Below are 27,071 nucleotides of genomic sequence, written 5' to 3'. Positions count from 1 at the left end.
CCGAGCCTTCTCCCTGGACCCCGTCCACGACCGAGCCCTCTCCCTGGACCCCTCCCACTCCCTCGACCGAGCCCTCTCCCAGGACCACTCCCTCTCCCTCGACCGAGCCCTCTCCGAGGACCACTCCCTCTCCCTCGACCGAGCCCTCTCCGAGGACCACTCCCTCTCCCTCGACCGAGCCCTCTCCTAGCCCCGCTCACTCACCTGTTATATCTCCTAGGGTCGCGATATCTACTAGGACCGAGACTGCCTCCACGCCCTATGAGAGGTTCGAGCCCTGTCCTAGGACTGAGACCTCACCCGAGCCATGTCCTAAGACCGATCTTTGTCCTTCGACCGAGTTTTTCCCCGTTACATGTCCTTCGACCGAGCCCTCTCCCAGGACCCCACCCACGACCGAGCCTTCTCCCTGGACCCCGCCCACGACCGAGCCTTCTCCCTCGACCGAGCCCTCTCTCAGGACCCCGCCCTCGACCGAGCTTTTTCCCTCGATCGAGCCCTCTCCGAGGACCCCTCCCTCTCCCTCGATCGAGCCCTCTCCCAGGACCCCACCCACGATCGAGCCCTCTCCCAGGACCCCACCCACGACCGAGCCCTCTCCCAGGACCCCACCCACGACTGAGCCCTCTCCCAGGACCGCTCCCTCGACCGAGACTTCTAGTACCCCTACCTCGACCGAGCCTTCCCCCAGGACCCTGCCCACGACCGAGCCTTCTCCCAGGACCCCGCCCACGACCGAGCCTTCTCCCAGGACCCCGCCCAGGCCCTCTCCCAGGCCCGAGCCCTCTCCCAGGCCCGAGCCCTCTCCCAGGCCCGAGCCCTCTCCCAGGCCCGAGCCCTCTCCCAGGCCCGAGCCCTCTCCCAGGACCGAGCCCGTCTCCACACCTTCGTCTAAGACGGTGTCCATTCCCACAGCTTCGCCCGAGCCCACGCCTAGCCTCGATCCCTTGACCGCGATATCGCCTAGGGTCGCGATGTCTCCTAGGACCGAGCCCTGTCCTAGAACTGATCCCTCCCCTGAGCCATGTCCTAGCGCCGATCCGTGTCCTTCGACCGAGCCCTCAGCAGCGTCATGTCCTAGCACCGAGCCCTCAACCACGCCGCCTGTGATCTTGCTGTCGACCGAGCCCTCGCTCCCCCCCTCACCTGCTCCACCGTCGTCTGGGACGACACTGAGACACGGTTCCTGCGACACCATCCCGCCTCGGTACTACGAGGACCCCAAGCGGCTGCTCATGGCGATCCGCAAGTTAAAGTTTTCTAAAAAGTACCTCCAGTCAATTCAGTCCACCTGGCCATGGCTGGTGTCAACTGGTCCAGTAGTGGAGGACACGGAGGTTGCAAGCAACCTCTTGCAGGTGAGTGCAAGTGTGCACAATACGGTGCAGGAGCTGGTTCGAAACCCTTTGGCAACCGTGGAAGGAATGGATGTCAAGGTGCTGGAGGTTGAGGTCCGTGATTTTGCTATTGGAATTGCCTTTGGTTCGGCGGCTGGATTCGTCTTCCCCGAAGAATTGATTAGAATCCTTAGCAAGCTGAAGCATCTCGTTCCTGTGGGGTTGAAGATGGTGGAAGTGTCCTTGGCGTGCCTTGAGGCGAAGTGGCAACAATTCTTATATTCCTATAGTTTAGACGGGACATTTTATGTTGGCACTAGTCCCTCGGCCTCGTCGAAGCCTCCGTATGGCACTGACACTCCCACCACGTCAACAGAACGACGGAGTTACATCCTTCCCAACATCACAAGGCCAGGACCTGCACATGTTCAAAACATCACTACATCAGCAGAACCTACGTACATCCCTGCTACATCACAGCAACCTGGACCGATCCTGGGCGACAATACCACAGCCACAGGAACCGGTTATGCCCTCACAGAAGGCACAGCCACGGAGCCTGACTCCACGGAGGTGTTAGTGGACACCCGCGACCTTTCCCCCAGCACGGTGGAGCCTCGCCTGAGGGGAAACGTGACCACAGGGTCCTGGGTGGAGGGGCGTGTCTGTGGTTACAACCTGGAAGATCTTCTTCAATCTTCATTTGTTATTGGATCATCCAGACGCCAGCTTCACTATATCGGTAAGTGTCAAGCTGGCAACCGTCAAGCTCAGTCTCGTCCTTATACGCGTCAAGTATCTAACAGTTGACACATTATTTTACTCCATCTTCCGCCTTGATATCGCTCAAGCCTTGAGCGAGCCTTGATCTTCTACTTATCTCTAGCCCTTGGCATAGGCTTCTTCCCTTCCCATGTCTTCTACTCCCTCCCCCTTCCTTTTCCTCTTACCCACATGGAAAGGTTGATCCAAATGTCTGTGACGTCTTAGTGCATGGCCACAGTGGGAATTTGCCAGGGGTCCCCACGATTCTAAGGGGCCCTATGCTGCTAAATTCTTGACGAGCCATCTCGTATCAGAGTGGATAATTACTCGACCTCGTGATGGAAAGGTCTGCAATTCGAATCCCTTTAAATATATTTATAATATAGTTTGTGTGTAACTATCTGAGAGTTCAGTCTGCACTTCAGTGTCAAGACGGCCTTTGACAAGTTTAGTATAGAACCAACATTGAAAATTTACTTACATTAGGCAGATTTAAATTTTGTCGATTATCCAATTGCCTAAAAAATAGGACACGAGAGAAATTTGTCTTTGATAGAGTAAACAATTTTTTTTTTATAGTTTTCAAACTATTTGTAAGCTCATGAGCAATTTCCTTTTTTACTTATTCTTGATTTTTGTTTTTCTTCAGTGACAAATATGGCCAATATTAGAAACATCATTTTCAAGTCTGTGGTGAGAGTTTGGGAGGTGCAGGGACTGTCTGTCTGGCGTGTGGAGAAGCAAGGGGTCGCCCTCAACGCCTCCATCGTCCCCTCGCTGACCTTCGCCCGCTCGGTCAAAGTCAGTTGGTTTTTCTGTTTAACCATTTGAGAAAATCTTGTGGCAATGGGTGCTGAGAGAACTTCCCCACTCTGTGGGCCATCAAAATCATTCCCATAATGTTATTTTATACGTAATTCTGTTTCATTGTGCATTGTATTTTGGACATTAAATTTGTCTTTAGACAAGTCAAAGTTACAAGTAAAGACCAGGTCATCTTCAATGGTCTTTACTTGTAATGTCTTTGACACGATTTATTTACAATTTTGCCAAATGTTTCTGACCGGCAAGGACACGAGACTAAGACTGGTTCAAGCAGGCAAGCCGATACTGAGGTGATCTAAATAATTTCAGGCTCTTCGAACTTGACTCGGTCTAATCGCTATCAATTCATTGCATAGAATGTACGCTCCCTTAGTCCACTAAAAAGATAAGACCACCAAGACTATTGAACACCACAACAGTTGATCACTATTACTTGATATCCCACAAGGTCCTGAGACCAAACACAAAACTTTCCTTCAAATTTGTTTAAAACGCATTGTTTATCATCCTGGTGGACTCTAAAGCTGTTTTAGTAGGAATTTTGACGTTTGACAAGTCAAACGTTTGAAAGTCAGAAATTTCTTCCCTAAATGTGCTGAATGTATTAACCCTATTTGGTCTAGTTTTCTGAATTGAGTGTAACCGTATTTTGTTTAATCAAAATTTGAATGTTTGAGGAGCTTTGTCTATGGAAAATACCCACAAAAAGACTTTTAAAAGTACATAAACATCTTAGCAGCATCGGTGGATAATTAACAACATTGTAAACCGTGGTAAGTTTCTTAAAGAAAGGTCGTGAACGCAAAAAACGCTTCCCCATACTTTGTCATATTATGAATTTCTCCCAAATAACGCGCTATATAATATGGGGGTATGTTAAATATATCGTGTAGATCATACAATATAATCAATGTCAGAGTTAAAACGTTACCACATACAGTGCCAAAGGTATTCAAATATGTTTCAAATATATTTCACATGACTAAATTAAGCTAGACCAGTCAAAGTATATTGCGTATGATAATTTGACCTAAACTCTGGCTGGTTAGGTACAAGAGCAACTTAATGGCTCTAAATTAGTACAAATGCATCATTGTGATGCCGCAACGCTGGAATTGTAAACAAAAATTACTTTAGAATTGCTAGAGATATGAAAATGTAATTGGAAATCGGCCATTTAATTGTATTCGATATTTTATTTAAGATATTAATAATTGTAAATTAATGTTAGTAATATATTGATCAACAGGTGAGTGGGGACGTGAAGGCTAAGGTCATCAATGGTGTTCCCAGCACCTCCTACCTCACTCTCCACGGCACTCATCGCCTCCCTCGCCCTCTGACCTTCACGGTGAGTGCTTTATCCTGACCTTCACAGTGAGTGCTTTAACCTGACCTTTGTGGTGTGAGTGCTTTAACCTGACCTTTGTGGTGTGAGTGCTTTAACCTGACCTTTGTGGTGTGAGTGCTTCCTCTTGACCTTCATGGTGAGTGCTTTAACCTGACCTTTGTGGTGTGAGTGCTTCCTCTTGACCTTCACAGTGAGTGCTGCTCGTGCCTCGTGCACGCACACACACACACACACACACTAAGGTCGCCTTCAAAATACGAAAAACGTACAACAAACTCGTACTAAAGTGATTATTTATCCCTCTTAGTAATACTAACATAACCCAATATACGTGGTGAGAATAGAGCATTCTGATACTGTAAATGACAATACCTCCACCGTATGCCAAGTGGTATCACCTCTAGCTGGAAAAGGGGACCCATAGCGTCTTGAGAAAAACTACAAAAGCATTAGAGGAATTTTTGTGTTGGTCCCCACTAACGAATTTTTGTGTTGGTCCCCACTAACGAATTTTTGTGTTGGTCCCCACTAACGAATTTTTGTGTTGGTCCCCACTAACGAATTTTTGTGTTGGTCCCCACTAACGAATTTTTGTGTTGGTCCCCACTAACGAATTTTTGTGTTGGTCCCCACTAACGAATTTTTGTGTTGGTCCCCATTAACGCAGTTTAAAGTTAAGATGTATTCGTGACGCTGCAATGGTAATGAACCGTTCTTTGGAGCCGAGAACGGGGGGGTATATAAGACTACTTTCCCTGTAGAGTGTGGCGGTGGTAGGGCGCGTGAGGGTGTTGGAGGAGGTGAATGACCTGGACCTGGTGGTTTGGAGCGGCAGTGTAGTGGTGACCACCTCGGCTGCGTCCCTACTGTGTGTGTCGGACGTCTCCTTCAGCCACGTGGTCGCCCTCAGGTTAGTCACTGGCTGCTGGTTTGATGCCCCTTCTCTCCTTAGTAATGCTCACCCCTTCTGAGCCAAAAGTAATCGGTTGAAGTTGGGAGCTGTGTGGGAGAGGCATGGGGGGGGGGGGGGGGGGGGGGGGGGAAGTTACAGAAAATGTCCTATACAAGCAAATTATGTTAAACCAACCTCGCCTACATTAACAGCTCGCCCTCGTGTATTCTGAGCGTATGGACTGTATTTTTCACCAATTTGGTTTACCAAAGCTACTCAAAACTGTGTGAATTGATAATTATCATGTTAATTATATTGTTAATACGCCGTGGATTTTTCAACTGTCGCTGTACCGTTGTTACAGTGTGGTGAGCGAGACGGTACGGGTGGCTGGGACGTCGCTACAGGACCTCGTACTTCTTAATGAAACTGCTGTAATTACAGGTGTGTGCTTGGGGTAACTGCAATGTTCTTGGTAAGGTATCCAGCTAGGGATAAAGGTTCCATACTGCGTGTGAAGTAGTTGTCTAGACGTGTGTTAGTTTATTTATATACCACCAATACGTATTGTGGGCGGTAGGTGGACGCCATACCCATCCTGTGAGTAAAAGTTTGCAGAGCTTCTTAATGGGCTTAGGAACTCAACCCAAAAATTTAGTTAAATAAGCAATTTAAGTTTAGTTTCATGGTTTAACACGGTCTTGGAGCGCATTCTAGGCTCTGACAATAGAACTCCGACGATAGTTGAGCAAAGTTGCAACCTTGTTGTTATTAATGACGTAAATTGTGCCATTTTACCTTGTCGTTTACAAGCGACATCCGCATGCTAATATTAGCCACTATTTTCCCTATTTATAAAAAGTAATACAACTTAAAATCCGGAGATGTGGATATTATGTTAATAATTAACCGTGGCTGAGACAGTGTCCATTTTATATTGAAGACAAATTAAGATTTTATTTTTAGGTAATTTGTATATAATTTTTTTGCGTGTACAGGGAAGAAGTGGTTCCTGGAAGAAGTGGTGGTGAGGGAGGGCGAGGTGAGGACAGGCGCCCTCACAGTACACAGAGTTAGCAACATCAGTCTCGCCACTCTCTTCCTCCACTCCCTCAGGAAGAACTCAGGTGAAAGGAAGTTTGTCTTCTGGTTCAGCAGTGTTTGTCTGAAGGGGCGGACGGCATGCGAGGTTCTTGTCATCTGTGGGGTGTGCATGGAGGGAGCAATGTCTGTGAGGGTGAAAATGGGGGAAAGGAAGTATCTCTGGGCGGTTTGGAGGTCATAGTTAATATCTACAATGCCTCCATTATTGAGATAAGAAGCACAGTTCGAGCAAGTGCTCAGAGTCGTGGCGGCCCCATGAGGCAGTAGTGTGGGATTTTGTTCCATCCGCTATGGCTGAACCTATTAATTTTGTGAACCATGAAGACTTATCCCCTCTGGTTTGACTTTTTAAAATAGTTTCCTAGAACAAATCCTAGTGTAGTGTAAAGTTTGCTAGCATATTTTAAATGACTTTGTAACTTGATGCGTTACTTGATTCTATATTAGCGAACCATTGTAAAGTCTTTTGCTCTCGTGTATTCATTCTCATTCCTTTATTTTGGCGGGACTGGTTTGTATCATACTTTATTTACGATATTTGTACAGTAACGGATATACTATCTTTAATCTAGCATTAATTTGACGTAGTTATTTATTAAAATCTCTTGTTTATACAAAGCATATTATCGCAATAAAACAAAACACAAGTATTCTTTTCATAAAAATTTTAATGTGATTCTTAGGCTGATAATGAAGTCTGTGAGCCAAGCCGACGTCGCAAATTGCTCCATGTCGTATCTTTAGGTATTCATAACCTTGAAGTTATTGGCGTGTATTTTCAACCTCAGGTGGTGTCCAGGTGGTGTCTGGGAGCCACGTGTTGGACCAGCTGGTGGTGAAGCATGACCTAGTTACACGGGGACTCTCCTCCCTCAGTGACAGAGGTCACCTGTCCTTCTTGAACTTAACCAAGTAAGCTGGCATATCCGTTCTCTTGCATCTTATGATTTGAGAGCTATACACTTTATCCTATTAAAATGTTACTCTAACTGGAGCACATTTCGGTTGTGCTAAAGTTGATTGACGGTTGAGAGGCGGGACCAAAGAGCCAAAGCTCAACCCCCGCAAGCACAACTACGTGAGTACAGTGTTACACCCCAACACTGAAAGTGTGGGGGTGGAGGCTGAAGTGTTTGTGTACGTTCTTCCTTCCAATCTGATTCAAACTTTCTTTAAACTGCTTATGCAATTTGTATCGAATTTGTATCACTTTAAAAAGACTAGTTTTCTTTAACTATCCAAAACATTGCGATGTAGTTTTAATAGTTTCTAGAAACTAAATTAAACTAGCCAAAAAATCATGAATTTGTTCACTAGGTTTCCAAGATTAAGCTATTAAGTTATCTCGCCAGTAGTTACGAGTAAACCTTCCTAAAGGTCGAGGAGGTAAACTGTATACTTAACAGGACGGCAGGACGCGTGGTACTCCTGGACCAGACTGCTACCATCACCGGAGGACTACTCCTGAGGGGCTCAGTCTCTCTCTCCTTCCTCACCTTCCTTGGTAAGTCCTTCCTTCCTTCCTTAGTGGGATAGTGTTGTCTTCCTTGTAAAGTCTTCCTTGTTGACGTTCTTAAGACCTTTGATAACTCCTTTTCGTTAATCATGTCAATCGACTTAATTGTTCATATTTCCGACTATGATATTCACTGTTTGGTTAGTGACCATGGGCCAGATTTACGAAGCAGTTACGTAAGTACTTACGGACGTGTACATCTTTCCTCAATCTTTGACGGCTTTGGTTACATTTATTAAACAGTTTACAAGCATGAAAACTTGCTAATCAACTGTTGTTATTGTTATAAACAGCCTCCTGGTGCTTCGGAGCTCATTAACTGTTTATTGTAAACAAAGCCGCCAAAGATTGAAAAAAGACGTACAGGTTCGTAAGTGCTGGTGTGACTGCTTCGTGAATCTGGCCCCAGAACTATTTTGATTAATTTCATGATTCCTGCTAGAATTTCCTTGGCCAAATTGCCTTCCTTGTTTAGTTCGTAATACCATAAACAGGAACATTTTTCTGACTTAAATATTATCCCAAATATGGAACCAAAAACCCATTCTCCTGAACTTGATTACCTCATTCCAAACTTGCCTTGTATTGAAGCCATCATTGCGAGTTCCACAGTACCAGCATTTTCTCTCCAACAGTGGTACCAGTGATATCGTACGACAGACAGGCTGAGGTACGGGAGAGGGAGGGAGGGAGGGAGGGAGGGGGTGGGGGGTGATATGCTACAAGATATCATGTGAGCCGTAGCGCAAAAAGGATTAAGAGAGCACGAAAGGCCCCGATCAGACCTCTGCGTTTTTTCCCCAATTTCACCTGAGGTCTGTGAAGATTTGATGAAATTTTGTATGTAAAAAAATACCCGCAGAGATCTGAGTAAGAATATATCGTCTTTTATCTAAAGTATCGGGAGTTATCGACTCCTGAAACAAGTCGGTGAGCGAGGGGCAGGGAAGACACAGGTGGTTAAGCTACGGAAAAAAGTATCTTTGTTTTTGGTCCTTTCATTTCTCCACTACAGATACTTTTGATAAGGTGCCGGCTGCTCGATATAGAGATGGGTGGCTACTGAAGTCTTCCAACCAGACCATATCAGGTCAGATGACTCTAGCCAGCATGACCTCGGGTCACGTTATGACCTCGGACGGAGTCGAGGTGCAAGGAGTCAACCTCGCTCACTTTAAGAATATTACTGCAATGGTTGATGTGTCGACGCTTCTCACATCTCCACTCACGTTCAGTAAGTTCTCAAGCGTATTCCTCTTTGTGCTTCGTTTGAGACGTTTACGAAAATTTTAAAGTGGAGCTTTTGTGAATTGAAACTACGTATATGCTTTCCAGTTTAAAGTTACATTATTTACTGTTTACATTATAGACGTATCGACAAAACTTGCTTGAATTGGTAAAGTTGAATTTACAAGATATGAATATATTTTTTTATCTTATATTAACACATGTATTTGTGTTTTTAAATTACATCTAAAGTAAATATGAATAGTTAAGTGGACGATCTGTCCACTTGCTGCACGATCTGTCCACTTGCTGCACTGTGGCGGTCCGACAATCAACTCTTGTATACTGATTCCTTCATTCTGTAAATTGCTCTTCGGTGAAGTAATAACTAGTAACTTTTGTCTTCCAGCTGAGTTGGTGTCAATGAGGTGGGTGAGTGTATCAGGGCGGGTTCAGGGCTGGGACTTGTCCGAAGAAACCATCGTCAGTGGGTCCTCAGTCAAGACCTTAGTCTCCTCCAAGAAGACCTTCCTCGCCTCCGTCACCGTCGCTGGCAGCTTCTGGGCAGTCAAGGGCATAAGTGGTGTTGACGTTCAAAGACTCTGCCAAGGAGAGGAATTTGAGTCTCTCGACATCATTGGTAAGCATTGCAGCCTCTTGCCTTCAGTATGCAGTTAAAATATTTCTTTTAGAGCACAAATTTGTGAATACAATTTTCCGAAGTATACCCAGAGTCAAAATTTAAATAATGAGTGGACAATAGTGCTACAATAGCAACAATTAGTGTTGATATTAGCTAACACATAAATAATTTGGTTTTAGTTTACCAGTTGGTTAATATTGCTTGCAGGTGAAGTGAGGTTGATGGGAGGTGTCAGTGCCGGTGAGGCGCACCTTGGCCACCACCTCATGACAGGTGAGGCGGAACAGACCTACTGGCTTAAGGACTCAAAGGTCGTCCTCAGACACTCCTCCACCTTCCTGAGGTTGCAGGTGCAACATGCCACAGTCAACACCTCGGTGAGATGCGACTATGATCATTACAACTTGCTTAACTGCTTCTTAATGTTTATAATATATAAATTTATCTCAATATTTGAACTTCTTGCCTACAGTTGACTAGACCACACACTAGAAGGTGAAGGGACGATGACGTTTCGGTCCGTCCTGGACCATTCTCAATCGACTTGAGGATGGTCCAGGACGGACCGAAACGTCGTCGTCCCTTCACCTTCTAGTGTGGGGTCTGGTCAACTTACTTTAGCCACGTTATTGTGACTCATCGCCTGCATTCTTGCCTACATTTTGCAAGCCGTTCTCGTACTTAGACAATATCTTGCTTATGAATAAGTACATATGTGACATACTAATTTATTGTGAATATTTGAGTTTACCTTGAAATGCTGAATAGAAAACCACAACCAAACCTAACCTTCTTAGTATGTTAAGATATTAAAATTAATACCGAAACTTCCTATATTGATATTAGTTTTATACAAATAACTAAAACATTTAAATTGTAAAGTAATTCAGGATATTGTCAAATTTTGTATAAAATCTGTTTAATAAAACTGAGAGGAAAAGTTAGTGTCTTAAAAAAAAAATATGGCTTGGAATATGTCGCGTATATATTTATTTATAAGCGAAATGGTTATTATAAGCAATGGGTCATATATGTGCAGTCTTGTGCGAGAGCGGGTTGCATTTTCTAAATGACGGAATATATAACGTATATTTTAATAGTTGGAGCTGCCAGACTCTCAATCGGCTTAACTCGTGTATAGGTTTCTAACCCCCCCCCTTCCCCCCCCCCCCCCAAAAAAAAAAACTCTTTAATCCCAGACGGATTGAAAACTCTGCTTTAATTTTTTCAGACGTGTGGGTCGGGTTTCTAATTTTCAGCCCCCGTTATTATGACTTACTGTCTGCCTGGTGTTGATTATAACGCGTTTTCTAAAGAGCTGCATTATATTTGAGGAGAAACTTGCGCATTTTGATATGGTTCCGTTTTCTTGTGTACGTAGCATCCCCTCAGGATTGATTTTTACCAACCTTAACAAACGCTGAACTTGGTAAATAGTGTCGATTATTTAGCAGTTTCAGATGATCTTAGACATATTGAAATAATGGTTTCAATTTGAATTAATGAAATGTTTGTTAGAACTGTAATGAAGGTATTCAGTGCACGAATTGTGTACAGTAAGATCACTAATATTAAGAGATGGTCTATTAACTACGGTTTCTTCGAATTTCAGAAAAATATATATATAAATGAGAAATTATTTGAAATTTATACAAAATGGTAAACTTGAATTATATTCATGAGGTCATTAGATGCAAACAATTTTCCCAGTTTTTGCATGTCTGCGTTCAATCCCCCAATGATCCAAGTAGTTGGATACATTATTCGTTTCTCCTCTCCCAGCTCTTCCACCTTATCCTGACATCCCTGTAAGGTGTTATATATAGTCACTGTGGCCTAGCGCTTTCTTCTGATAATTACTTCGACTTCGTCAGGTGAATAGAGTTGACCTCGGGAAGCTGAGTGCATTTGTGTTAAGGAAGACTTGCCGTGGGTGGCAGGCACTCAGCCAGGGTGCCACCCTGAGGGCACTCACCTCACACACACTCGTCGTCTCCAGAGTTAAGGTGATAGTCTAGAGTGTGTGTACTTTTTGTAATTAACATTGCGACTGTGTTATATGTTAAAGATTCGCTACCTGGAACAAAATTCCAAGTAGCACGGGCTATGGTGAGCCCGTAGTTAGTTTTTTTTATCTAATTTAGTTCACCTTGACTGCGAACCACTTATTCTCATGGAAATGTGGATGGAAATTTATAATTTAATTTAGTTTTTTTTATAATTAGTGATACAAAAATATAGGAGTAAATTTGTTAATTAGGGTAATAAATTTTAGGTAAATTTATTACAAGTTTAGTACCGAAATATTAAGCAAACCAAGACCGAATTATCTGCAATAATTGTAAATTAAAAGAGTACTGATAATTATATCGTGCTTTAAATTACGTACAATAATAATTTGGAATAATTTTTGGGATAATTAATAAAATAAGTTTTAGAATAATTAACATACCTTTATGAAAAAGACAAGTTCCAGAAAAAAATAATTGTAAATTTTCTATTCCTTAGACGAAGATTGTAAATGAGCAGCCAGCAGACGTCTTGAGGGGCATCCTTACCCTGCGTGGCGGTCAGGTCATCTCTGGTCACTTCAGCCTTGGCAGTGTTCATGTCATGGGTGAGTGACATGAACTATTTGCATGTCACCAATGAGCTTTTTTACTAAATTATTTTAACGTAAATAAAAATTTTTTTTTGGAGATTGGAAGATGGCTAGATTTTCGTAACTGTTTAAAAATAAGAAAATATAATAGTTCCATCTTTAAAGTTTTTATTTATATTTTGTTTGGGTTTAGAAAACTGAATCGTGCAAAAACATTATCATTGATGGTGAATGAAATGTTGCAAATCGTTCCCTTAACCTGGGGCCAGATTCACGAAAGTACTTAGGCAAGTACTTACGAACGTGTACATCTTTCCTTAATCTTTGACGGCTTTGGTTACATTTATTAAACAGTTTACAAGCATGAAAACTTGCCAATCACCTGTTGTTATTGTTATAAACAGCCTCCTGGTGCTTCGGAGCTCATTAACTGTTTAATAATTGTAAACAAAGCCGCCAAAGATTGAGAAAAGATGTACAGGTTCGTAAGTGCTTGCGTAAGTACTTTCGTGAATCTGGCCCCTAGGCTGTAGGTGTTTCGAAACATGGACTCCATGTGTGAGAGGCCGAAGCTCCATTGACTGGGCTGTGACTAGTCATAATAAGGAAATAATTATTTAGTTGCAATTTGTATTTCCGACACTGGCCGGTGCTTGCGACTGGGCAAGTGCTTCCATAAATCTCTCAAAGAATTTATGGAATCTGGTTACACGGGATTGTGGTCTAGGATTTTTCTTGGCAAAATCACCAAGAAACATTTGCATTTTTTTCTTGTTTGTATATTGGTCTGTCAATCATGCAAACTCGGAGTCCCCATTGAGCTAAATTTATGTAAACTGATTATATTGACATTATTGTAAAGATTTGGTTTTGAGTGTGGAGTTTAAGGATTCATTTTGTCGGGGGACAGGCAGCCTGGGTGTATGTACAAGTTAGGCTAATATCAGTCTCCCCTCCGAGCTAGAAGGATGCAACCCCCACAAGAAGCTCGCTCGCTCCCGGGTACCTATTTACTGCCAGATAAACAGAGGCTTTAAGTGATACGACACGTGCCCAACCATTTCCGCCCCGACCGGCGGGATACGAACCCGGAATTACCTAAACTGTGAATGTCTGCGGTTTGTTTTAGTCTCTATACGATGCAATAAAGTCAATGATAGGAATCATTTTAGGCTTCAAAGTACCTCCCTCCCCCTCTCTAGGGCAACTACTGACCTCCAGGATGCACCACAACTGGTGTAAAGAATCCAAGATACCAATTTACTACCTGGTGAACAGCGACATCAGGTGAAAGGAAAGATTGATCAGACGCGTAGGTCCTGCCGCGGGAATTGTACCCCGGACCTCTCGCCAGCGACCCGACAAATCGAGCACCTTTATTGATTTGCATTTCAGCCAGATCCTGTTGCGATGTACTTCTTCATGGTGGCGTTTCAGACCAATTTCTTTGTTTACATTTTCGTTTATGGCCCACAACAGGAAATGTAGCGACTTCAGGACTGGTGAACCGGTTGTACATGGCCCAGTTCTGCCAAGTGAGAAGACCATGCATGGTCCGTGCTTCAAAGACCTTCAGTCAGGACCTCACCATCAGTGGTAACCTGATTGTCTCTGCTGGCAAGTACGTCAGAGATGATGCCATTATCTATCTCTACCCCTTATATCTATCTCTACCCCTCTATATCTATCTCTACCTCTCTATATCTATCTCTACCTCTCTATATCTATCTCTACCTCTCTCTATCTCTACCTCTCTCTATCTCTACTTCTCTATCTTGATCTCTAACCGGATTGTGACCTACATGGTTAATGTTATAAAATGTTATTAAATTATAAAGGTTGCTTAAAGTTTTTTAATTTTATTAAATATACTGTAAAATATTGACGTATTACATTGATGGTATAAACCGTCATAAATTTAATGTTAAAATATTAGTTGTAAATAAGATTGTTACGATAAATCCTTCTATAGTATTATGATAGTGCTGCAACTAACTGATGATATTGTTAAGTACTAGTACTTGTATTGCTGCTAGTTCTACGTCATCGACTAATTCAACGTGTACTATAACTTTTATATACTTAGTGTGACTCTTAAATGCTTTTATTATACCAATTAGTGTTACCAATAATGATACTTTTGAATCTACGGCTATTTCTATCACTACTAATTCTGTTATTACTAAATTTGCTTTTATTCTTAATACTATTAATATTATCGGTTGTGCTCAACCTTCCCTGCTGCCGCTTCAGCGTCTGTTTTTTCAGCTATACAGATATATATTATTTTGATGTTACCGATATAAATATTGCTAGCTTACTACGTTATTCTATTTATATATTTTTATACTACTAATTAAGATTTAATTACAATAGTACATCCAGTTAAACCTGATAATTTTTCTCTAATACTTCTGTTAATAATCCTAATTTTCATCTTGATGATCGTTTAGTTTTATTTTTAACTTTATATCAAAGTAAATGAGTTGAGAATTTCTCTCAAATGTGTAATTTAGGGCTCGTTTTCTGTAAGGTTTTGGAAGCACAGACATTTCTATTACTGTTGAAGATACGTGTGTTATTGGTTATCGACAGGACGGTGCAGGGCGTAGACCTGTCAGAGGAGCTGAAGGCGGTGCTGAAGAAGGGAACTTGTGGCCACGTCCCAGGCCTTACCACCTTTACCGGGGGTCTAGCTATTGCAGGTCTTGCTAGGTAAGTCTAGACATGATTGTGTACAGGTTAGTTTCTTAGTGTTGTTGTTGTTATAGATTCAGCTTCTCAGAACCAGTTCAAAGTAGCCTGGGCTTATGTTGACCAGACCACACACTAGAAGGTGAAGGGACGACGAAGTTTAGGTCCGTCCTGGACCATTCTCAAGTCGATTGTGACTTGAGAATGGTCCAGGACGGACCGAAACGTCGTCGTCCCTTCACCTTCTAGTGTGTGGTCTGGTCAAGATACTTTAGCCCCGTTATTGTGACTCATCACCTGCACGGGCTTGTGGTGAGCCCGTAGTGGACTTACCTGGCACAGGAGCGGTGCCTTGTTCTTCGGGTTAAGCGTCTGTCATACTGTAGTGAGATGCAACATTAGGTGTACCTAATCTTTAGTAGGATTTAGACTTCTTGCTAAGTTATCGGTCTTATTGGTGTCGCCTCTAATGACCTTGTTACCGTTAAAGGGGGCTGTTCGCTTCCTGCCCAGTTAATCGGAAACTTGCCACTTCAGTTTCTACCTTGTCGTTCATTAACGCAATCCACAGCCGTTCCCGGTAGTTACTAACGACACAATTAACTGTTGGCCAATGATGAATCAGAGTTAAGAACATAAGAACAAAGGCAACTGCAGAAGGCCTGTTGGCCCATACGAGGCAGCTCCTATTTATAACCACCCAATCCCACTCATATACTTGTCCAACCCGCGCTTGAAACAATCGAGGGACCCCACCTCCACAATGTTACGTGGCAATTGGTTCCACAAATCAACAACCTGTTACTGAACCAGTATTTACCCAAGTCTTTCCTAAATCTAAACTTATCCAACCTACACCCATCGTTTCGTGTTCCGTCTTGTGTTGATACTTCCAACACCCCATCAACATCCCCTTTGCTATGTCCATCCACCCACCTGCAAACCTCTATCATGTCACCCCCTAACTCTTCGCCTTTCCAGTGAATGCAAAGGCGGCTAAAAATATTTATATTCGATGGCTGGGTTGATTCCCCTTTTTTACTTTTAATTGTCGATACATTTCATTATCAGGAGACTGTTTACATAAAAGTATACTTATAAAGTTTGAGAGTTTCATTAGGTGTAAGATTTCTAAAGGCATTTAATTTACAGAAGCGATTTTTTTAATCGTAATTAGAGGCAGAGGTTTTTTTCAATTTTGATTTTTTTTAATAAAGGGTACATGGACTAGTAGATGATGTGAAGATGACCCTGAAGCACCTGGTGACCCGGAGTGACCCTCAGACTATGACTGGCCAGTTTATAATACACGCTCAAGGTAAGCTGTTGTATCTGAAAATTGACTTCAAGAAATCCTGGCGTTCAATGTACTGTTATTTTAATTCTATTGCTTGAGAAAGCTAAATTTGACAAATTTCAGGGATAGCTGTTATAGCTGGGAGCATAGACGCTTCAGATGGGCTGTTCAACAAGATGAACTTGACACTCCTGTGGACCAACGCGGTAAGTAAACGTCTAAAGAAGGGTTTGATTAGTGTTACACAGCATACAGAATTGAACCAACACACACACACACACACACACACACACACACACACACACACACACACACACACACACACACACACACACACACACACACACACACACACACACACACACAGCAAAACAGAACTAGGTTTCACGCAAATTAAGGAAAGTTTCTCCTGTTTCTAAAATGTTTTCTAGTTGATGTACTGTGTGTGTGCTCTCTCCTAGTTGTGCTTGCGGGGGTTTAGCTCTGGCTCTTTGGTCCCGCCTCTTAACTGTCAATCAACTAGTGATTGTGTGTTTATATTTACTATTTGTGCCTGCAGGATCGAACTATTAGCTCCTGGACTCAGCCTATCTAAACAATTTATTTTTCCTGTATCTACTACACATATATTCATCTCTACCAGTGTGTGTGAGAGAGAGATTTCCGAACAGACGGGCTGTTGAAATACACAAAATTTTGTGTAACAGGAAAATTGTATTATCCACCAATATAATCCGACTATAGACAGACTTTTAAGTATTTTCATGGAATTGATGAATGTGAAATGAACGCATCTTTCCCTTTCTCTTATTAAAGTTTCGTGAGGGGCTCGTGACTGTAGTGAAGTCACCGGTGACGTTCCTTAGCGCTGTGGTGATGTTGAACGCTTCCTACGGCACAGGTCACCAGTCTCTGAACACGTCCCTTCTCACCAGCCATGATTGGAGTAGAATTCACCAAGACTTCACCTCTCTTTATCACCTCAGCGTTGCCAGTCAGTGCACAATCAACAGTAAGGCCTGTGCAATTTTTACTTTCGACAACTGGTACATAGCCTTCCCAGTTTGGTGCCTTTTTGATAATTACTTCCGACAACTGGGAGAGTTACATAGAAATGTAACTGGATTGGATGGGATTGAACTTAAAACCGATTCATCAATTGACTTTAGATGCCATCTAAAAATTACTAGATTATATTAGGAATTAGATTCCATCTAATAACCTGATTCTATCAGTTGTACGTTAACCATTTTGTGAATATTGCCTAGAAGGAAGGTAATTATCAGGGGAAAAGCGCCAAGTCATTACGACTACATAGCACTTGGAACGGGGTCAGGATAAGGATTTGGGATGGGACGGGAGGGAAGAGAATGGTACCACTTGTGGACGGTCTGGGATTGAACGCCGACCTGCATGAAGCGAGACCGTCCCTCCACCGTCTATCCCAAATGGAACGATTACAGGATTAGAAATCTAGTTAAGTAAAGCCATACGATACTGTACCAGATTGGGGCCCCTACGATAGTGTACCAGATTGGGGGCCCTACGATAGTGTACCAGATTGGGGGCCCTACGATAGTGTACCAGATTGGGGGCCCTACGATAGTGTACCAGATTGGGGGCCCTACGATAGTGTACCAGATTGGGGCCCTACGATAGTGTACCAGATTGGGGGCCCTACGATAGTGTACCAGATTGGGGGCCCTACGATAGTGTACCAGATTGGGGGCCCTACGATAGTGTACCAGATTGGGGGCCCTACGATAGTGTACCAGATTGGGGCCCTACGATAGTGTACCAGATTGGGGGCCCTACGATAGTGTACCAGATTGGGGGCCCTACGATAGTGTACCAGATTGGGGGCCCTACGATACTGTACCAGATTGGGGGCCCTAAGATACTGTACCAGATTGGGGGCCCTACGATACTGTACCAGATTGGGGGCCCTACGATACTGTACCAGATTGGGGGCCCTACGATAGTGTACCAGATTGGGGCCCTACGATAGTGTACCAGATTGGGGGCCCTACGATAGTGTACCAGATTGGGGGCCCTACGATAGTGTACCAGATTGGGGGCCCTACGATACTGTACCAGATTGGGGGCCCTAAGATACTGTACCAGATTGGGGGCCCTACGATACTCTACCAGATTGGGGTAGTAGTATCATGGTGCAAACGACTAGTCACAACGTGAAGATGATGTGTGGTTTGGTAGTCACATCAGAAAAGGACGAAACGACGAAGTTTCAGTCCATCCCAGACCATAATTAAGTCGTGTAATAGACTTGATAATGGTTCGGGAGAATGACCGAAACATCGGAGTTTCTTCATTTTCTGACGTGTGATTTGGTCATCAGTCTCGTGGTATTGGAGGGAATGTCTTAGATAGAGACATTATTATATAACAGTAAATAGTATTAGGATAAATATGTTGGTGAATAACTGTTTGAGGTGGATTGTCTTAGAGGGTCTTGGGAACGCTGGCTATTTACAGCATCTGTTAATGACTCGTACATAACATGAACAAAATTGCTTGATGACACTAGTTTAAAATGAACAAAAAAAGGACGAGGACAAACTAGCAAGATGATGGGACTTAAACGAAAGATTTGCAACTGCAATTTAATGCTGACAAGTGTAGGATTGTCTCATTCGAGTGGTGCAATCAGTGTTCGTCCTATCCCCTTTCAAAGCCATATTTATAGCCAACACCTTGACTCCTGTGCACTGAAATGCAGTTTATGATTGTGCTTCACATCAGCACAGAATCAAAACCACATTTCTTATGAGCTCGTAGATAATCTACGGGCTCACCATAGCCCGTGTTACTTGGAACTTTTTGTTCCAGGTAGCGAATCTTTAACAACAACAACATTATTATGAGCTCATAACAAGTTTGTTGTTTATTTGCAGACACAGTTCACGAGTTGTGGGGCTGGAGAAGTGTGCAGAGATTTGCTGGAACGACAAAACGTATCGTCCCTTTGAGGCTGGACTGGGAGAAGGGTATGGCCTCGTGCCCCCGGTACCTGGTCGTCATACCCAGATCAGGTGACGCCAGGATTCTGACGTATAGTCCCGCCGACGACCACTACCACGACAGAGGTGCGACGTTGAACTTCATTTGGGGAGGAAGTCTTGGTGGATAACTTTGTATTGTTTATACTGTTGGTAGTTATCTTGAACCATTCTCAAGTCAAGTCCAGGACGGACCAAAACGTCGTCGTCCCTTCAACTTCTAGTGTGTGGTCTGGTCAACATACTTCAGCCACGTTATTGTGACTCATCGCCTGCATTTGGTAGTTATCTTATTCTGTAGCTTGGGGGTGATCTGAGGCCCGTTAATCACAAACTGGGTTATCACCCGTATGCAGACGATGAGTCCCAGTAACGTGGCTAATGTTGACCAGACCACACACTAGCAGGTGAAGGGACGACGACGTTTCGGTCCGTCCTGGACCATTCTCAAGTCGATTGTGGGTTATCACCCCTTCCGTCCCACGCTACCAGCTTCCAGTTCACTTTCTCCGGTCATATTCAAGTTTACATTTGTTATATTTAGTAATTAAAGTATAATTTGAACTTGTTCAGTATATAGGCTTAAAATCACAATGAAATATCCAAGTTTTGGGAGTCCGGAGATGAATCTACCATTCCCATAATATTTTCTCAGAAACCTGTATTTTTATTGAACAACACATTGAACATTATGAACTGCGTAACTTCTGGCAGTAGAGTGAATGATTTTGTATGGCAGACACTGTGGATAGTCACGGTAATGATTTTTAAAATGACGGTATTGGCGATAGCCGGGGTGGATAGTAGCTATGGTGGATGGTAGCTGTGGATAGGCTGAAGATCTAGCCTTGACCCTCTTCCTCCCTCAGGTATAGTGCTGGCCGGAGTGTGCTTCAGGAAAGTGGTGGGGTACAGTGCCCGAGGGCAGGACTATGTTGTCTCCGCCCACGCTTGCTACCACCACGACGCCCACACCAACCACGACGCCGCCCACGACCCCGCCCACGGCAACCAGTCCACATCTTACATGCCTCAGGTGAAGAATCTCGTCATTGAATCGAACATTTACCGAGGAATGTCATTGTGAAAGTTTATTTGTTATAATTTTGTGTAGTGATAAGACCCGGGTCTTCGTAGGTGTCGGAGAGGAGCCAGTGGGTGACGGTGTGGAGGCTGGGTCCCAGGGGCGCTCGTCTGCTTCATCAAATCCCTTCTCCTGGAGCTGTTGATATACAGGTGAGACGTGACCGCTGCATCGTTGATTGTTGCTGCCGGAGGCGACTATAGTTTATTGTGCTCGTTAGGTTCATCCTGTGAGCGGTAGCGCAAAAAGGATAAGGCGAGCAAAAAAAAGTTTTAATCAAACTTTTTTAACCTCTGTAATCCTTTTTTCATTCTTTAAAAGCTGCGGATATTTTTTTTACATCTAAAATTTCACATGAAAAAATAACGTATAGTAACGAGTACTGCAACACGTTGTCAAGTTTCCTGAACTTGTTCCTTCAAATACTTGTATCGTCGTTGATTGACCGTTTGTTAGTAAACCTTAAAGTTTGTTTATGTAAGCTCTTAAGAGTATAGAATTGGTGTCAATGTTGCAGACAATTGCTATAGTTTTTAATTAGGGGAACTACATAGTTGCATAGTTAGGGATGCAAGTCTTCAGACACTGCACGGGTATGCGAGACAATCTCGAGTTTCTTAAGTTATCAAATATCTCTTTTCCTTGGCGCTTCTCAAAGTGGTGTTACATTGTTACTATTAAGTTTTTATAAATTTAAATTTGTTGTCTTGTACAAATTAAAGAGGCTATTGTTAATAGTCGCAGAAGGAAAATCAAAATCTTAATGTTAATTGATGTAAATGTTAAGTTTCCTTTATCAACTGTTCTTCCCATGGTAGATTTAGCGATGGTAGATTTAATCTACCATCACTGTTGGGTGATGGTAGATTGACACTAATACACATGTTTAAGTCATCAACACCTGTAGGAGACAAGTGTGGTGGATGTGAATTAGCAAATAAATACTTGTCAATTAACTATTTTTTAGCTATTAAATCGGTCGACCCCATGTCCGCAAGGACTCCTAATATTGGCATTCGTGGTAGATAATCTACCAGTGTCTACTAAATACCGATAGATAGAATATCTTGCACTGTACCTTACCCGCGATAATGTGTTATCTGGGCGCATTCTGGGGTGTTATCCTTCACCAGGTGGTTTAATTGTCCCTCGATAGAATTCTTGGCGAATCGGACACTTTTGATATCATTTGCCTTACGCGTTTCTGTTATCATATTGGCAATGGTGGTGATATTTAGCGCCCTTTGGTTATCCCGCACATTTGATGGCGCTACATAGCCTTCCCGGCTTGGTGCCTTCTTTTGATGATTACTTACTCCGTCAGGTGGTTCGTCTACGGAACGAGATCTGCCTGGTGGTGGTTGAGGCCAAGGGTGTGGACACTGTAGTGGTGTGTGAACACCGCCCTAACTCCTTCCACCTACTCCAGCGCCTGCCCTCGGCTGACCCACAGAAGGTAAAGTCTTAGAACCTGCAGGCGGCGATACTGTGTGTGTGTGTGTGTGTGTGTGTGTGTGTGTGTGTGTGTGTGTGAAACAATGGGTATAAATTGGATAAGTTTAGATTTAGGAAAGACTTGGGTAAATACTGGTTCGGTTAATAGGGTTGTTGATTTGTAGAACCAATTACCATGTAACATGATAGAAGTAGGATCCCTTGATTGTTTCAAGCGTAGGTTAGACGTCTATATGAATGAGATTGGGTGGATATAAATGGGAGCTTATATGGGTGAATATAAATAGCTTACTTGGAGAGATATAAATAGTATATTTGGATGTATATAAATAAGAGCCTATGGGCCAATAGGCCTTCTGCAGTTACCGTCATTCCTGTATTTCTATTCAACCATTTCCTTCTCAATTTTGGATATAAAAATATTTTGGATATATTTTGGGGGATATAAATAGCTTAGATATAAATAATATATAATTATAATAAATAATATATAATTAATATATAATAAGATATAATTAGATATAATAGGATATAAATAGGCCTTCTGCAGCTACCTTCATCCTTAAGTTCATTTATCAATACTGGACGTTGTGCCTTCTGCAGGTATCAGTGGTGCAGCAGTACGACCCCAGTGGGAGACGCGGGACCTTCCTGGTGGTGGCTGCCAGAGGAATCTCTCCTCAACACACAAGTTCCTTCTTCGTCTGGCGTTACGACGCCGAGGAAGCCGCCTTCTCTCTCCTACAGGTAAAGGTTATGTGCAGACGAGGAGTCACAATAACGTGGCTGAAGTATGATGACCAGACCACACACTAGAAAGTGAAGGGACGACGACGTTTCGGTCCGTCTTGGACCATTCTCAAGTTACAATCGACTTGAGAATGGTCCAAGACGGACCGAAACGTCGTAGTCTCTTCACTTTCTAGTGTGTGATTTGGTCGACAAAGGTTATATTCTCAGACTTAATTAGGAGCCTATGGGCCAGTAATTAAGCTGACCCTTCTGAATATGTATTGTTAGATACGAAAGTACTTAAGGAAATTCTTGTTTAAATTCTTCTTTCGTGGTCTGACACCGTCACATTTTTCATCACGTTAATTTTCGTGATTTACACATATTGACCTAATTATATATTAGGTACGTTCATGACGTGATAAGGACATAAGAACAAAGGTAACTGCAGAAGGCCTATTGGCCCATACGAGGCAGCTCCTATCTATAAGCACCCAATCCCACTCATATACATGTCCAACCAACGCTTGAAACACTAAAGAACTAAAGTAACTTCCTCCATACCATCTCATAATTTTAATCTTCGAAGCAGAGCGCCCAATGTTTGCTGACATGATTTTTTTTCAGATTTCTAATTCATATTAAATTTAGTTCTTGCATTTTTTCTTAAGCGATGTAGCCATTTTTTTTTTTACATAACTTTTTGTTTGTTTTAAAGACAACCTGACATTGGAAAGGCTTAACCCGCCAAACACACACCGAAACTACGACGTTGGTACAACGTTCGAACAAGTTTTAACAACACCCTAACCAGTTATAACAACCAATATAGCAAGTTGTAACAACGTTCTAATACGTCATAAACACGTTAAGCCAAGATGTAACAACTTTATTACTAGTTATAACAAGCGGAAAATAGACAGTTTCTGTTTGTGTTTCCAGGGAAGTGTCAGTTTTGACTTTGATATAATTATTAGTTGTGTGAGGAATTCAATTTACAATGTTGCTTCTTTAGAGGGTGTCCTTCGACAACGTGGAGTGGGTAGACTTAACTACCCACGAAGGCGATCTCTATTTGGCGGTGGTGTCAAAGGGCTTCAGGGGTGAGAAATACGGAGAAGTGGATATCTACAGGTGAGTCTTGGCTGCGTCAGGCTCAGCGTCTAGACGCAAATTGCCAAATTGTGTAATAATTCCCATTTCACTTGATGGAAGTAGTATGCAAAATTGTCTATTAGAAGACTGGTGGGGATATTATTATTGTGCAATGGTAGTTAACTATGGCTAGACAAAGTGTGCAAATACTAGATTGCATTTAAAATTGTTGGCACTGGAAAGATCTGTTGGCAAGTAACTTTACCTTTTCATTAACCGTCTGTAGGATGGATTGGCACAGTGAAGATGGTGCCAGGTCCCAGAGCCATCATGGCGCCACCTCTGACAAGATGGAAGCTAACGCAGGCGACTCCAGCTTCCTCCTGCAGCAACGGTTTGTGGTGAAGGGGCCTCTCGAGGCTCACTTCGTCAGTATTCCTGCAGGCAACCTGTACCTGCACGTCATCAGTCGGGATGGACGAGTCTCCCGGTTCATCAAGAAAGGCATACACAGGCGAGTGTTTGTTACCGCAGATGTACGGCAGCAGGTTAAAATGTATAGATAACTCTTCATATGTTGTTAAATATGACCGAAAAAGTAAGATTAATAATTCTAACACGAATTTTCTCTTATTTCTTTTTACTGTTGATGGTAATTGAAAAATCAGTTCTCCAAAGTTCATTTTTATTTCTAGTCTGACGCGACGCTTGAACACATTTCGTAATAACGTATTACATTTTCAAAGACTTTAGTTTGAAAAGTTTGTTCATATTTAACAACATATGTTTACAAGACTGCTACTAAAATATACTAATAACTATTCATGTATAGATATATATAGTTATGTAGATAACTCAGGCCTGGCCTCGGGCTGGGCTTGGAGAGTAGAGCTCCCAGAACCCCATCAAGCAGGTAACTATTTGTGTAAATTCTTAATTTTAATCCGAAAAGTCAGTATGTTTGACCTTCACTTTAAGACAGATTTGCCTGGTTGTCTTTGATAAGATGGACTTGCGGGGAATTTTCCTGCATGTAAAGTGCTGACACATGCAATGCTTGTTCAGTTTCCCAAAAGTTATCAAAGATATTCATGCCAGAATCATTGTCCAGAATAGATAAAAATTTGAGTATTTTCGTATTACTCTTGAGTTTATTTTAAGACTCGCTTCCCCCTTCCCCCCCCCCCAGTTCCTGTTCCCACTTACATAGATAACATTCACAGTTCCTTTACGAGTTTCTGAAGCTTTTTTTTGTCTCGTCCTTATTCTAAAAGTTCCTCTTCCTGAAGTTTGTGTTAAAGAAGTAAGATGTTCTTTCCAGTATAAAGTCCAACCACGTGTGACTGGACGGTAGAGCGACGGTCTCGCTTCATGCAGGTCGACGTTCAATCCCCGACCGTCAAAGTGGTTGGCCCACCATTCCTTCCCTCCCCTGTCCCATTCCCAAATCCTTATTCTGATCCCTTCCCAGTGCTATATAGTCATAATGGCTTGGGGCTTTACTCCCCTGATAGTTCCCTTCCAGTTTATAAAGTACCTTGGTTTCCACCCTTGCTTTTACGGGCTTTTCATGCCCGTGCCACCTCTTGGGTGGCTTAATCTTCATCAATCACCCTTGCTTATTGTAGGGAGACATCTCCCGTCACGCAGGGTGCAGTCGCACCTCCACAGATCTCCGGTATCATCTATTGATACTGGTAATGGCTGAAAAGGGCCACCACTTACGGGCTATTCATGCCCGTGCCACCTTTTGGGTGGCTTAATCTTCGTCAATCAATTGCTTATTGTGGCCTTAGTTACCGTTGACCAATAAATAATAACGCTCACCCTAGTAACCCTCCCGAGGCTGATGGTCCTTAACACCACCCCACATCCCATCCCCTAACATGCCAAACCCATCAGTACACCTGTAGTAACCGTGGGGTTGACTCCCTGCTGCAGATTCCAGATGGAAGGGGAGTTACACTTCCCTGGGAAGCAGACTATGGAGGCGTGGGTGTGTGGAGCCCGCGGGAGGTTCACCTACAGGATCTCCCTCGCTGGGAACCTGTGTAGTGAACAGGACGAGACCAACGAGGAACATGCAGAGGTCCTCGAAGTGAACTTCAGACCGTGATTCTCGACTGGATGTTCTGAAGGCCGTGTTTGGTAGGCAACTCTTCAAGCCAGACCTTCATAGCTCATTGAAAATTTAGAGAAGTTGACAATTAGCGCCTCTGAGAGAGATTTTGATAAATTGGATATATTTAAAGTCTTGAATATTGTAAAATAATTGAACAGTAGTTGTTTTACAGACAAAATGAAGAGAATGATGTTAGTATTTTGCAAATACAGCGTTTTTGACGTGTTGGCTGCCATCCAGTATAAATAGGCGCCGTGTTCCACTGGCTGCTTTCACCAGTGTTTAACACGTGTTAATAAGTACACCATTGGTGTTATTGTAAGTCGTGTATTGTACTGTTGCCAATCGTGATAATTCTTCTATAGCATTGATCGACCATTTTATTACTAAATTATATTTACTCCTATATAATGATTTACACGAGATTAATATATTTATATAAGCATTTATATGATTTTTATTAAATCCTGTAATGGTTTTGATTCATATAGGTTAAGCAGATGTTCTAGAGTTAAACAAAATTGGTTTAAAACTTTTAAAAATGACTTGTTTACCCATCTAGACTTTAAGAAATCTATTCCTTCCCCCAGGAGATAAAAAAAAAAGTATAATAAATTCCCATCTAGACTATTTCAGACTTTAATCCAAAACATGTGTAAATGGGAACTGCTTATACTTTCTCTCTCGGGGGTGGAATATATATATATATATATTTTTCACAGCAATTACTGCAAAGAATTTTCTTAATATTTACCTGTGCTTTATTATGAATAGGTATATAAAGATTCCATGTTTCAGGCAGAAAAAAATATTTACAGCATCGGTGTGGGTCATTCCCTTCAAAGCGGCCTAGATCAGCGAGTTTGGGTAAGGGGGGGGGGGGGAAGGGGGGGTGATTGGCACTGTCTCCCACAACAGAAGGCACTGAGGCTGTTAGCGTGTACTGTCGCTAGTGCCAGACTAGAGCACCAAATATCATTATTTTAGGGATAATTCCTCCGGCTTTTCCAAGAAATCATTCGGCCGTAATAAAGTGATCAGAGAAGACCATCTGGACAGTTGTCTCAGTATGTAGTAAAGTCATGGTCCCCCCAATCAAGGTCTTCAGCCTGTGTGTGTACTCACCTAATTGTGCTTGCGGGGGTTGAGCTTTGGCTCTTTGGCCCGCCTCTCAACCGTCAATCAACAGGTGTACAGATTCCTGAGCCTATTGGGCTCTATCATATCTACACTTGAAACTGTGTATGGAGTCAGCCTCCACCACATCACTTCCTAATGCATTACACTAAAAAAGTTCTTTCTAATATCTC

At 42.7% G+C, this 27,071-nt stretch overlaps 1 protein-coding gene across 1 annotated transcript; it reads left to right on the top strand.

Moving 5' to 3' along the window:
• The first annotated feature begins 103 nt into the window (after positions 1–103).
• On the top strand, positions 104–26,208 carry LOC123750017 (uncharacterized). Its single transcript, XM_069334075.1, has 27 exons — positions 104–811; positions 866–2,079; positions 2,752–2,903; positions 4,177–4,278; positions 5,040–5,188; positions 5,535–5,614; positions 6,169–6,297; positions 7,063–7,186; positions 7,681–7,778; positions 8,806–9,024; positions 9,427–9,657; positions 9,868–10,037; positions 11,535–11,666; positions 12,169–12,277; positions 13,742–13,883; positions 14,858–14,977; positions 16,174–16,274; positions 16,377–16,459; positions 17,070–17,265; positions 19,169–19,360; positions 20,143–20,309; positions 20,411–20,509; positions 21,682–21,813; positions 22,416–22,559; positions 23,560–23,678; positions 23,926–24,153; positions 25,581–26,208. The coding sequence occupies exons 2-27, from the start codon at positions 975–977 to the stop codon at positions 25,753–25,755; spliced, it is 4,698 nt and encodes a 1,565-aa protein (XP_069190176.1). The 5' UTR covers positions 104–811; positions 866–974; the 3' UTR covers positions 25,756–26,208.
• Positions 26,209–27,071: the final 863 nt, after the last annotated feature.

Source organism: Procambarus clarkii, chromosome 4 (assembly GCF_040958095.1).
Source record: "Procambarus clarkii isolate CNS0578487 chromosome 4, FALCON_Pclarkii_2.0, whole genome shotgun sequence".
Taxonomy (NCBI): domain Eukaryota; kingdom Metazoa; phylum Arthropoda; class Malacostraca; order Decapoda; family Cambaridae; genus Procambarus; species Procambarus clarkii.
The sequence above is the reverse complement of the archived record's forward strand: the minus strand, read 5'-3'. Positions and strand labels throughout refer to the sequence as shown.

What these genes read in the sequence shown, in the direction of transcription:
- LOC123750017 (XM_069334075.1), top strand. Translation starts at nt 975, where the DNA reads ATGTCTCCTAGGACCGAGCCCTGTCCTAGAACTGATCCCTCCCCTGAG. An exon ending in TCCTTCTTGAACTTAACCAA is followed by an intron (nt 7,187 to 7,680) that starts GTAAGCTGGCAT and finishes TATACTTAACAG; the next exon opens with GACGGCAGGACGCGTGGTAC. An exon ending in CACATCTCCACTCACGTTCA is followed by an intron (nt 9,025 to 9,426) that starts GTAAGTTCTCAA and finishes TTTGTCTTCCAG; the next exon opens with CTGAGTTGGTGTCAATGAGG.